Source organism: Nematolebias whitei, chromosome 7, assembly GCF_014905685.2.
Source record: "Nematolebias whitei isolate Nwh7 chromosome 7, NemWhi1, whole genome shotgun sequence".
NCBI lineage: Eukaryota > Metazoa > Chordata > Actinopteri > Cyprinodontiformes > Rivulidae > Nematolebias > Nematolebias whitei.
In genome coordinates this window covers 35,625,399-35,639,842 of record NC_056504.1, presented here as the reverse complement: position 1 = coordinate 35,639,842, position 14,444 = coordinate 35,625,399, and the positions used below count along the sequence as shown (strand labels likewise).

Here is a 14,444-nt window from a genome sequence, read left to right as displayed (position 1 = left end):
AAATCTATCTATCTATCTAAATGCATTAAAATCTATCTATCTATCTATATGCATTAAAATCTATCTATCTATATGCATTAAAATCTATCTACCTATCTATCTGCATTAAAATCTATCTATCTATATGCATTAAAATCTATCTATCTATATGCATTAAAATCTATCTACCTATCTATCTATCTATCTATCTAATTAAATGCATTAAAAACAAACAAATTTAAAAGGTAACAGATCATTGTAATACTTGGTTTATTTACATAATGACTTTAATTGCTGGATGTGCGGCCCCTGAGCTGCTGGATTTCAGTAACTGCCCCCCCCCCCCCCCTTTGCAATTTTGTTGAATAGCCCTGAACTCTAGGGTCATTTTCTTTGATTTTATCTAGTCTGACTTCAGAAATCCTGTATTCTAGCCAAGTAAAGGATAAAAAAGAGAATTTTAGCTGGGTTCATTTAATAGATAACTACGGTAATTTGTCTTGTCTGATGGAAAAATTTAGAATTTGCTTACTATAATATTATAATCTTACGCCTTTTGATTAGGTATTAACATTGCTGCTGTGTGCCTCAGTGTGAAGTGATTTGCATCAAACTATATCATTTTACATGACGTGAGCTCCTTCGTTAATCCTGCCTTTCTGAGATTAACAATAAAGATAAAATGTCTCACAACACTAATTTGTAGATCTAAAAAGCTAAATAATTAAAAAGTACGAGCTAGCAGCTCTGTAACTGCTGGATATTTAGTGTAGCGCAGCTTGAATTCATGTTCCATAAAGATTTAATGCTGCGGTTCTATCGTTTTCTTTGCCTTATATAACATCTATATGAATATAAAATAGGGGTCATTAGTGAGTTGAATTTCCTCTCAGTCAAATTCTTTAAATGGTCCCAGATCAACAAAGTAATTGGACATTTTTAAAGCCGTTTTAATAGCTGATAAAAAAAAACCAGACGGATAATTTTCTGCTTTTCTTTTTAATTTTTAATGAACCTTCCTCTGTCCTGACAGCTGCTCCAATGTGTGTGTGTGTGTGGGGGGGGGGGGGGGGACCAGTCAGCTTCAAACTATTACTGAAGTGGATAAAAAAAGAACTATATGTGGTCTAAACGCAGCATGCAGCCGTTACTGAGGATATGGAAAATAAAAAGCAGCATCAGAACTCCTCACAGATGGGCTGGTGGAACACATCTCAAGTAGGACATCGCTACTAAGAATACCAGAATCAGTGATAGGCTGAGTACACAGTAGTGGCTTTCTGAGAAGAAACCAGACCCATCTCTCTTTGTCACGCTGGTTGCTACTGAAGCTGTGATGCGTTCGTGGGGAATTTATAAACCACTTAGGAGGTTCTGCATAGGGACTACCCTTTGGAGAAAGATGAGTGTGGCCTACTTTGTAACCTACTTTGCAGGACATCCTCGCCTTCTCATTGGGTTCTTGTTTACTTCAATCTTAGAACTTTTGTTCAAATTAATTCAACTTATTCATTTCAGTTCAATTCAGTTTATTTAAAAATAGGCCTAGCTGCAACAAAATCCAATTCAAGGCAGTGTAAGCTAAATAATAAAACACATTCACATACATTATGGTAAAAGTCATCAGTCTAAGGCCAGAAAATTTGTCGAGTCTTTACTTCGTCTCCGTCTCCCATCCTGCGCAGAACGCACGTTGATAAGAGACAACTCCCCTTTGACAGGAAGGAAACCTCCAGCAGAAGAACTGGGTTCAGGATGGGTGGCCATCAGTTTCCACTGGACGGGGTTTGAGAGAACAGGAAGGAGACACATGCAAACACAGAATGACTGGTCCAGATGAGGGAAGAAAAACAAAACGATAAGAACAATAATAAATAATAATAATAATAATATAATGCCATTATTATGATTTATAGCTGTGTTCTTGCTATCACACAGGATTTTCCTTTCCCACTTGCACTTATGGGGCAGAGATGGGGTAGAGACAGGGCAGCCGACCCGGGTCCCGAAAGTCCCAGGCTTGATCCTCAGTCATTGCACATCTTGTGGTGTCTCTGAGCAGCACACCCCATCCCCAATTACTCCCTGGGCGCCCCCAATAGCCGCCCACCGCATTACCTGGGAGTGGATGGGTTAAATGCAGAGAGCCAATTTCATCATTGCATGATGACAACACATTATTATTATTATTATTGTGGAATATTACAACAATGTGATGTGAATCTTCTCTGCCTTTTTCATGCCCAACACTGTACTGATGAATGTATCTTATTCCTCTGCATTAGGATTAAAAGCAAAAGATACATTTTTTTAACTTTAGTAAATTGCAGGGATATAAACATGTTTGATCCAAACTATTATTTCTACAGAACAAACTCTCTTTCTTGCCTGTCCCTTAGCTTCGTTTTATGTAAATAATATGTTGTCTGCGCTTGTTCATCTTATGTCATATTCCAGCTGTGAACAATAATTCAGATGGTTTCTTTTCTTCTTCCTCAGTATAGTTCTGTACACAATCTTCTGTTTTATCCCCATTTCAGACTTCATCTGTTTTCTCGCTCTAATTTTATATTTTTATCTTTGCAGTATTTTTGGTCAAAATCAACCACTGTGAGCAGATTGTTGCCTTTATTGGCTCAGGTCTACTAGGACTTGTAGACAATTAGACTATGATTAAAGCCAGTCACCTCCAGACCAACTGGTTTTGTTTTTGGCAACTGGGCTTAATACTGGCTACTGTTAAATCACATTACCTTCAAGGTGTGAATAATTTAACGCCAGGATTTTAATGAAGTCCAAGGTGTGAGTGTTTTTTTTTGGGGGGGGACAGGAGATCTTTTAAGTGAGTTTATGTGTAAGCTGGCCTGACATGAATGCTTTTTAACTTATTTTTTATTTTTACATTTAAAAGCATCAGCGGCATTTGGGAGGCTACGGCAGCTCGAATTAGAAAATGATGCAAGTCAGAAACAGTTTATTGTTCTTTTTTATCTGCATTTAAAAATTGTTTGATAAATACTTTTTGGGCTCCATTTGGGTTTAAAATAAAACCCTTTTGTCTAGTTAGTCCAGCTTAGGAGATGTAGCAACTAAATTTAGAGAAAAACAGTTTTAAGTAATCTCACTTGACACATTTCAGACCATTTGATTACTGCCAGATAAACTATGTAAAACAATTTTATTCAGCAATAAATAAATAAATAAATACATAAATACAATTCTAAACACATTTTTATTAGACACATGTAGTTCTCACTCTCTTAGAATGGTTTAATAAAATGTTTGTATAGTTTTAACACTTCCGAGTTTTCCTACTTATGCCTTTAGTTATTAGATTCCCCCCTAAATGCTTTCCTCTTTTACGATGACCTCACATTACCTTCTGACTTCACAGATCAAAAGTGCCACTTTAATCCAACAAAACAGTTAAACCGTGCAACCAATGAGGGTACAGTGATGAATAAATAATGCAGCAGCACAAAACATCATAAATGATAAATTCTGCTTCAGAACAACACTTAACAGGCCTGTCCCCTTTTTGCAACAAAGAATTGTATTCATTACAAACACTTTCTTTGTGTTCTCACGTTCTCTAAGCGCTATTATTTTGAAATACATGGATATGAGGATGCAAACACTGGAATTCAGAAAAACAAACTAGTAGCTATAAATCTAAATAAAAAAAAAACAACAACCTAAAAGCAAAGTTGATCCTGCTTTAAAATAAACAGGACAATAATTATAGCACTGTGGATTGGTGCTTTGGTGTCAGCTAGTCGCTCATCTACAACTCTGCAGGCGTAAATGACCCATCTAAGCCCAAACATCAGTAGATGAAAGTGTATATTTTTTAATTAACTGCACATTCACCAAAACGCCTTTTTAGCTCATCCCTGCTGTGCAGTCATGCGGCTGATTCTGCAGCGATTCCAACATAGTGCCGTGTTTATCGCATTACAATTCATGTGCAATGATCAGAGCGCCAACTGTCCTTTCAAACTTTAAATGCTGACGTGTGCCAACAATCAAATAATGTTTAAAATTTCAGAACTTGAACTTTGCAAAACGTCATGTAAATAAATGGAATGTAAATTTGACCTTAAACAAAAGAGATCAGTGCATTCTGTGATTCATGTGAACTCAGTATTTAAAACTAAATATAAAATTACCGTGATTTCCGGAATATTGAGCGCACCTGAATATAAGCCGTGCCCACTAAATTTAAAAGGAAAAAAAGTACATAAATAGGCCGTAATTGTGTATAAGCCACGGGTGTCCACGTTGTAATATGAGACATTTACAGAGAAAGATTTGTTTTAACTTTTAATTAGATATGTACAGGTAACATGCACAAATATGGCTGGTTACATTTTTTTATAAAAAACACAGTAGCCTACCAGGAAGTCATTGATCGCCATCTTCATCTTGTGCCCAGAGATTAATTCTGCTGTGACTTGGCGATACAATATTCTCTCATTTATCGCAGGGGATCTGTACCTTGAATGAATCCTTGCCATAAGTGAAAATATGCGAAGTAGGAATAGTAGGACAAGAGACAGACAGATAAAGGTATTTTAAACCCTTCCCACACTCTTACAATATTCTAAACTAAAGCTCCTAAAGAGCACAGAGCGTCATGATTTCAGCTCCCTGCCTCCTCTGCTCTCCGCCATCTGCAAGCGTTCTTGGCCACGCCCACGTCTACGCGCTGCATGGACCACAGCTGCAGCAGGAAGTTTATCCTGCAGTATGGGCTGCACAAAGGTGCAGCAGGTGCTAAATAATTTTAAACAATTTATTTTAAATAAAATTACATGCCAATTGTGCGGCTCATCCATCAGTCAGCCAATTGTGCGTCATGTCCAATCTTATTTTGAAAAACCGCGATAGAGCGAGTCCGGAGTAACGAGGGACTACTATATATAAATAAATTGAAATGAAATCTTCCTCTTGTACACTGCGCCCATGAGCTTGTGCTGTCCTCTTCATCATCAAGTTTCCCCTTCCCTGGGGGCACAACGGGGAGGAGCAAATGGGAGAATGGGGAAACAAAGTTCAACCCCTTCCCAGTGGACCAATGAAACAAAGTTTCATTGATTTTTTTTTTTACCTTAATTCATACAGGTAGTTTCAATGAGTCACGAGGACCCACCCCCCCAAGAGAGATGTGTATTGGGCAGTTATGGAGCACTCGGGTGTGATGAGGCTAAATGCAATGGTGGCACGAAGCTCGTTAGCCCGTCAAAAAAAAATAAAAAAATCCATAAATTAGCCACAGCGTATAAGCCGCAGTGTTCAAAGTGTTTGAATAAAGTATTGGCTTATAGTCCGGAAATTACGGTATACACTTAAAACGTGAAATAAAGTTTAGGCATTTGTTGAAATAACACCCCTGTATGAGAAAATTAAACCCAGCACTGTCACTGGTACCAGTGTTAATCATTTGTCCATCATGTGGAGTAGTGGCACTTCAGAGACGCAGGCTGTCTGTTTGTTTTGACACTCCAAATATAGATTTTATTTTTCAAAATATGACACTGAGGAGAGACATGTGTGGGGATTTTTGGTTTCATAATCCATAAGCCACAGTGCAGATGGTATCAAGCTATAAGTAACCAGAACAAACAAGTGGTGAAACAAAGCCTGCTAATATAAAAGCATGATCTAATTTTAACAACAGGTCAGTATAAAAAAAAAAAAAAAAAATGGGACTATGATATTCACCTTCAGAACAAATAAAAAAAACTGTAAAATGATAAAATATTGAGATCCATAACTTGGTTTTGAGAAGAGTTCTGACAATTATCTGAACAGGTTTAGTTTTGACCAACACATTCTGGTGAGAGGTGGGGATGAGAAGTGTCAAAGAGGCTCCGGTTGAACAGATGGTCCTGAAGCTTGCCCTTCATCTTTGTAGATCTGCAAAGTCAGCTAACGGAAACTTTCTGGCACATTAAATCACTGTCATCCTACGTTCTTGCACGGTCTGGGATCATTAGCAGTTTTTCTGCCTTTTTACTGGTTCAAATACGTATAACAATGCAGACGTGAAAAAGCTTACTTTTTAATGCAATTTAAAAAAAAAGTTTACAGGAAAAACAAAACTAAAAGTACCTTATGGATGCTAGAATGGTTTGTAAAATGTTAGTAAAATCTTAATTTATAAAAAAAGATAAACTATTTTTGATTAAAATCTTTGGTATTTCAGTCAGACTCATCTGATCTATTTGCCATTGGGGACACTGCTCGTCTGTTCAGTCTATTTTCTCATGTCTTATCAATGATGGTTTTGATTCGTTCTGCTGCCACATGACTAACCGAGTCCCCGACCTTTGTCAGCAAACCTCGGATTGCCTGAGAGTCTGTCAGGGCTCAGGCAGGTTTCTGTAGACACAATCTGTTCATGTGCTCCATTCCATGAGGATTAGAACAACTCAGTTGTCTTGTCTGTGCTTGAAGATAGATGCTCATTTAAAAAACAAACAAAAAAAAAAACCACTTCTGCACAGATGACAAGTCAGAAATCTATCATCTGCTATTGCTTTTTCTTTTGCATCATCTGCCAAAACAAGCTTTGTTCAGAAGTAACTAGCCAAGTGCAAAATAATCCCAGTGTTCCAACCACTGAGCAGATATTTACATTTTAAGATAGTAGAAATTGCATCGACAATTGATTCACTTTTGGAGTCAAGATGGCTGCCACGGCAAAGCATTTGAAACAAAAATAGTTAAAGCTCAACTAGTTTTACAGATATTAAGATGAAATTATGTGTTGTAGCCGAGTTAGATCCTTGACGTTTAAACTGAGCTCTAGCTACAAGATCCGTTTAAAAATCAGTCATTAATTGTGGAATGAACACTTGGTTTGTTAGCAAAATATCTCAAGTCACTGAACAAATTGGAAAACTTTTTTTTTTCTTTTTTTCTCTTTCAAAGAAGAATCATTAGATGAACATTGACAGTTTATCAACCTCTGGAGTCAGTTTGGTTTAAGATGGTTGCCACAGCCAGCCTGTACCTTGGACTGAGTCTAGGAGGCACAGGGTGTAACACAAATTGTAAACTAACCAAAAAGCTAATAACTCAAAAACAGCCCAATTTGGCATTAAAATAATTCAGTCATCTATTAGTTCAAGGTGTTACAGACAGAAGGGAAGTCATGAACTTCAGGTCTCCAAGGCCAAAACAAACAAAAAGAACATCCCTTGTCTAGAAAACAAAATCAGCTCATATCTAACAAAACCAAAAGTACAGTTGCTGAGCTCCCTGGCTGGCCACAAAACAGGAGAAAACTTGATAAAAATAAAATGGTGGAGAATCCCTATCAAACTTTTCATCTAAGCAAAAGTTCTTAAATAGAACTGTTCACTGAATATCAGAACGGAGCTGCTAAAATACTTTGTACACAGAGTTAAATTCAAAGTCAACCACTACACTATGCCAATGGGGAAGAGGATATATGCAAGGAATCGCTGACGCTTTTATGCAGTCCACTGATGAGGAGGAAGTGATTCCAGGTGTGCAGCGTGGTGACACAGCAGGCCTGCAAACAAACAAAAGAGGAGAAAGGCTGTCCTCTAGTAAGAGAACCCCTAAATCAGTGGATGTAACAGCTCATTTTAGAAAACACAAAGATTGCTAAAACTCTGTCTGTCTTGCAGATATTGAGCTAAAGTTTGGTCTAGTAGTAGCTGAGGATGGTCCTCAACATATACAGTACTTTGAGAAGCATCTTTTCTTAAAGCCTTATATTATCAGTGAGTGAACCTTGTTCACTCTTAGCAAAATGTCACATAAACCACTGGATGGATTTCAATATGACTCTCAGAGGAAACAAAATACTGTCTGTTGAGCCTTTCAACTTCTTAACTTTTGGAGTCAGTCGAATTCAAAAGACCTGCCAAAACTAAACCTTTGTCTTAACTAAAACAGCTGTAACTCAATGACGTTTACACGTATTGAACTAAAATATATGTGGTAGTAGCTGAGAGTATTTAACACCTCATACTCCTTGCACAAAGAGATCAGGCAAAATCATGTGAGACATACACAAGATTGTGCATAATTGTATTTTCTAGGTTTATTTAGTAATTTCTCCACAGAACATAATCTTTGTTTAAAACCGTGGCATGAAAACCAGCTGGTCATACGCTTTCCTTCAAGGAAAGTTGGGTCTTTATTTCTATTTTGTATTTTGTATATTATTATATTTGTGTTGATTTGTTTTTTTGTTTCATGTGTATATAGAGAGTGTGTATATAAAAACATAATTATTTTATTTTTATTTTTTTTTCAAAATGAAACGTATGCTTTGCAACCAGCCTAAATCAAAGAGAATATTTGTGTCCCAGTATAGATGCATACCGGTACTTGTTTTTCTGAAATTTGGTAGTAATTATCATCTAAATATTTTTTCAAGGACATTTGTTTAACACAAATGACACAACAGAATAGCTGGAAAGAAAAGATAAAAAACACTGGGCTGGAACTTAGATTGTGTATAAAGTCTAAATTATGAGGAAAAATATACCCTATTATAAAATGTGAGGCTGGTGATACACTAGAGATTTCTTTTCTTCTTCCATCAAAATAAAAGTCTCTACTGTATGTTTTTCAGATGATGGGAAGTTGTCGTTTGATGAGTTCAATGCTTACTTTGCCGATGGAATCCTGACCACCGAGGAGCTGCAGGAGCTCTTTCTCTCCATAGATAACCGACAGAATAAGTGAGTTTATTTCATTTGAAGTTTCAGATCAAGATGCTGAATCAATATATTTCTCCTCAAATCATCAGTTAGAGGCAAAAATGTCTCAAAGTTTGAGGAAAGTTTTCAGTAGAAATGACCCCAGAAACTTAAGTCTATAGCCGGATGAACTAATATCAGCCTCTACCCCATTTGAACATAAAAAAAAAATACCGTTGACTTCACCAGCCACATCAAAAACTAACTTCCACTGAAATTGCAATGAAAGAAATGAGCCTGAGGGTGGGTGCAGAAATCAGTCTCTGCAGAGAACAGCGAACTCACAGCAGCGATGGAGGAAAATACTTTTTCTCCACTGTTAGGTCAAACGGGAGGCAAGGGTATTAAGTTTTCATTCTTTTGTCTTTATTGTCTTTGGCGGACACAGAATTTGCATTCATGAGACAATTTTTGTGACTTTACTCCTTCTTGCCCTCTTTGCAACACTGGAATTCTAAACAAGGTATTTAGATTCAACTGTCAAATTCTGCACCTAAGCTCAGAGAAAAAAATAAAACCATGAGAAGTCTAAACAGCCATAATCTAGCATGCACAGTGCACTTGTGTGTGTTTCAGTGCATAATTAGAGTCAATATGAAGTTCAGCTGCAGTAAAAATTAATTGCTCTAAATCAGGGGCGTCCAAAGTGTGGCCCGAGGGCCATTTGCGGCCCTTGGTGTGCTTTGTGCGGTCATTGACTGCAATTAAAGAATAGTATAATTTTGACGCACAGACTTAAGAAGTTGATGATGTAGACCTTCTTTAGATTAAATGGTGACACCTTTTAAATCAGAATCAACTTTATTGTCATTGCACTGGGGCACAACAAAATTGCATTTCATTTACAGCCGTCTAAGAGAACATAACAACAACAGACATGGGGGAGACGGAGGTGATTGAGGTCGCTGGCCTCGGGAGGCACAACCCGTTTTACAGACAAGAAATAAGAAACACGAGGGGAGAGGAGGTAAAAAAAAAAATCAAATCTTGCATTGCATCCTACAGGACACATTGTGAGAGTCGCAAAAAGAGACCTCAGCACATGGAATAGCACATGTTGATGACATTATAATACATTTATGTATGTATAGGGCTGTTGAGAACAGTGGGTTTGTCCGAGGACACTTCCAGAAGCTCCACAGTCCTGACATAAAAGGTCCACAGATGTCTTTGGGAGGGGAGCGGGGGGGAGCAGAGCTTCTCATTCACATAGACAACCAGAACATTGTGATAGTTGACCAATTCAAGGCCAGTGGAGGAAACTACAAAGTAGATTTAGATAACAATTATTTTGTGTCTGCAGACTCTGCTTGATTTCATGTCTGCCTTACATAGTTCTACTAGTACGTCTTCAGTGGTAATTCCAAACAGCCTTGTGGTCACACTGCCGGACCGAGCTTGTAGCTTTCTCCAAGGTCGATTCCTTCCTGCCAGTGAGTTCTAGGAGCCACAAGTGGCCGGTGATTCTCAGAAATCGCATCCAGCTTATGGTTCAGCTCATACAGCATCTGTGTCTGAGTGCTTATCGCTCGGTACATTCCTTCATATAAGCCGGGCAGTTTTACCAAGGCCAGAATGGCTGCCAATATTTTCCGCATTTGTGGATAAAACAGGTAACCACCAACGCCAAAGAGCAGAAATCCTGCTATCATAAATCCAATTATGTATCCGTCTTCAACATCCTCGACCGACAGTACTGATCTTCCACTAACCCCAGGAATCCATCATATATCCAGCAGGAAGTGCTTCGTCCAGACAAGAGGGTTCTCCTTCACCCTGTCTTCTCGTCAAGAAGATTGTGTCAATTGTGTTGAGAAACCAGCGTGTCGAGAGTGACAAAGACACATGAACTTATTAGCAGAATTTCTCCAGCGATAGCATGTGTGGATACAACTATAATTGGTCTTTATGGTTTCTACAGTGAAGTTTTGCGTCTTCCTCTGGATAATACTGCAACACCTTTATGAGCCAAAAAGAGCTCTCGAGCAGAAATGAAGAGCAGCTCGTCTTTGAGTCTCCCTAATTAACTTTCCTCATCTTCTCTTGTGTTCTGCCCGGCAGCAATCTGGACACTGACAAGCTATCAGGTTGGTGGAAGAGTGCTCTGTGTGATGTAAAGGGATGTGTCAAAAGACAGGAATTTCTGCAAGGCTATTTTTTTCTTCTTCTTTTTTGACAATTTCACATGCATCCATGTTTGAGATGGTGCCAGACTTGTTTACTCTGCAAAGAGCCAGGTGGCCATTTCAATAGTTACAGTTTATGATATGCTAACTCCGCCCCGTCCCGGTGGTCTCTTGAATACAATATTAGTGTCAAAGTGCTGGTAATCTATTTTCATCCATAGAAAGAGGACGTTAGCCAAAGTTGGAGAATTTGTTCATTTCATAATGCACTAGAACTGATTAGGTCCACCAGCACTGTTGACTCCATCAGTCAATATGGAGGCAGCTGTCCTCTTTTTGTCTTATTATCTTAAAATGGAGTATAAGTCATATGTCCTGAATAAAATAAAGAATTGGGTCGCAGACTGGTAACTGCCAGCTTTGCCCAGAATAAACCTTTTGCATAATTAATCAAATAGAAATGGCTGCTTTTTTCATTTGACATAAAAATGTTGCCAGTTTTCCACAGCAGAAAGTTGTTTTTATTTTTTATCTCGAGTCTCTGAACTTGTTTCATTCATTAAGCTGTGTTAAAGTGTTTTGCTATTTTAAAGGCAATTTCAGTGAGATATAAGAACGAGCGTTTAAAGAGCAGATGCATCAACCTTGAATGTATTCTTTCATTAGATTAAAACTAACTTATTCTTTAGAAAATAATACCCAAACAAATATCTCCTTGATGCATTGTTGGAGTTTAAAAACACTATTTCTCACCATTCTTCATTATAAGACAATACTATATTCTTTTGTGTGTGTATTTTCTGGTTACAATTTACAAATTATTTTCTGATCTGATCTTAATAGTAAAGTACTTTAAAATAATTACAAACCTAATAACTCTTTCACAATGCTTAGTTTAACAGTTTTCACTACAAAACTTAATATAGAGAACGCTGTCACAGACGTCTAACACTTCCATTTGTTAATAAATTAAAGCACTTGTGTCTACTTGTTTGGATAATCTCACTTATCACAATCTGATTTTATTGGAATATGTCTTTTGAACATGTGTGAGTTTGTTCTGTCCCTTCAGTTAAGCTTACCATCCTTTTTGTTCCATTAGATTACTTTTCTCAGCATCTCGGGGAATATCTAAATGTTCTTTCAGCTCTGGAGAGTCTGAACATTGCCATTTTAAAAGCAATGGATAAAACCAAACAGGTAAGATTTTAACAAACTCATGATTTTTTTTTTTTTTTGGAAAAGGCATGTTGTGAACTATTGGATTTAATTAAAAATTGCTTCAGTCTAAACTGTGTTACAGAGATTTAAAGGTAGCCACAAAAAACACGCCAAGTGCTGCTTTATTACACAATTCCAAGGAAGATTATTCATTTTGGTCAAAAGTACTTACTGTATTTTCCAGTGTATAAGTCGCACCTTTTTGCATAAATTTGCGAGTCCTGCGACTTATACACCTAAGTGACTAATATATGTTTTTTTCCCCATATTTATAACCCAATTTTTGGCTGATATCTGATGATTTCATTCATTCTAACATGAAAAATGTTAAACATTCAGGTTTCTCTTGTAAATGAGTCCTCGAGGCTCATTGGGATTTACCTGCCTAAATAAAGGTTGAATGAATGAATGAACATTACATTTGCAGCCATTAGAGGGCCCTCGAGTGGTATGGCAAGCCAAGTGTCTCATTAATAGGTAAAAGAGACTATTTTATTAAAGAGACTCTTGGCTTGTCATACCAAGCCACCTTCGTCTCGCTCCGGAACTCCTGGAGCAAACGTCAAATCTGATGCATTTTGCAGTGCCGCCCAGGCGAAATGCTGCTGATTTGACCATTAAAGTGCATTTATTAAGCAAAAGTTCAACTGAGACACACCTTTGCTTTAATGTTGAGCAAACAAATAATTGTTTTTAGGTGCTTATCTTGTTAAATTTCAAAGAAATGCACAGCGAGTCCTCCCTCTGCTCGCTCCAGCAGCCGCAAATCGATTTTTTAAATGCAGCTGATTTGACCATTAAAGTGCATTTATAAAGGAAAGGTTCAACAGACACACTTTTGCTATAATTTCAAGCAAACAAATAATTGTTTTTAAGTGTTAATCTTGTTAAATTCTTGTTAAATTCCTGCAGTGCTCGCTCCTGCGGCCACCGTTTTGGCAGACAATCGATTTTTGGCACAACACCGGCCCACAGTTCCGGGTGGTCAGCGGTGACGCATAACAAACGCGAGGCGTCAGCGGTGACGCATAATAGATGCGACTAATACGACGAAGCAACTTATTAAAAATAAGCAAAATAGCAACCAAAAGGATAATCAAGAGGAATAGCAGCAAAAAACAGTTAGATCACACGGCGATTTAGAAAACTAAAAGCAGGAACATGTCTGCATTGGCTTTTGCCAGATACTTAACAGGGTTTTAAAGTCACTTAGAGAGGTCAAGATCAAGAGGTTCAGATCTTTTGGCAAGATATTCCAGAAAACGGGTGGCGTTGGCGCAACGGCAGTTATACGGCGGTGCAACGTGTATGGCAGAAAATATGGTAATCACAATTTCCAGTGATGACCATTTGGTGCCAATAAACATTTTTCCAGTTTTATAAATTATATTTTTGTGTAAAAAAAAAAAAAAAGACGAGACAATTCTGACTATGCAAACAAAATGCTTTAAAACTTTTTTTCCCATTCAGCAAGTTAAAACTGCTTTAATCTTATTAACATAACTGTCCAAACAGATAGTTGGTTTTTCATGATTTTTTCTTGGCATTTCTGGGGAACGTTTTCAGATCTTTGTTTCCTCCCTGCAGCTCAGCTTCTCTCGTCCTCCCTGCTGCTGAATGCTGCTCTTTCCACTGCAGAGCGACAAAGATGCTGATTATTACAGCCGGTGGCTTCAATACAATCTGTCCACCTCACTTCAAAGGGCCCAGTGGTTCTTGATTGTGCTCGGTTCCTTATAATTCAACTTCCAGAACGTTGTTTCCATTACGGACATCTATAATGTCTCACTCTAAAAGTAAATTCTGACATTTAAAAAAAGTCAGCTTGTGCATTCAGTCTGACTGTATAAAACTACTGCAGCAAGTAGATCATTTTATTAAAAGTACATTTTTTTTATTCGCCTACACAAGATTTAAAATTTTCTTTTTGTAATGAAAATGGGAAAACTCAACTATTACCTATAAGATCAGAATTACTCCCTCATTTATTTGGAGATTAATTTTACAGTGGTCAGGCTTGTATAAGGAAAAAAAAAGTGTTCAAAATTATTTTTAAAGGTTAAGAAAAATTAACACGTTAAAAAGAAAACCTGTACAAATCATACAAAAACTGTGAGAATCTATCAAAAATATGTTGTCAATGTAATAATCTCAGAAATGTCAGATGAAAACTTTGTCAGCTAGCAAAAAAACCAAAATTGAACAAACACTTAAATTCTTAAAGTAATTTGATTTCACCGAAGCTTTTAAAGTTACTGGACGTCCATAGGTTTCTCAGGTTCACACTTTGTGCTTACTCATCTATCTTTAAGTAATAAAAACAAACAAATGTTTAGGAAATACAAATGTTTAAAATAAATCATATATATATATA

The 14,444-nt window shown here is 37.3% G+C and overlaps 1 protein-coding gene across 1 annotated transcript in view; it reads left to right on the top strand.

The window, feature by feature from the left end:
- The window catches only part of necab3 (N-terminal EF-hand calcium binding protein 3), a 55,688-nt gene that overhangs the window by 11,411 nt on the left and 29,833 nt on the right, over positions 1-14,444 (top strand). The window contains exons 3-6 of the mRNA XM_037679823.1: positions 8,597-8,705; positions 10,785-10,810; positions 11,952-12,049; positions 12,153-12,162. Coding sequence (XP_037535751.1) covers positions 8,597-8,705; positions 10,785-10,810; positions 11,952-12,049; positions 12,153-12,162 — 243 coding nt within the window. The remainder of the gene's footprint in view (positions 1-8,596; positions 8,706-10,784; positions 10,811-11,951; positions 12,050-12,152; positions 12,163-14,444) is intronic.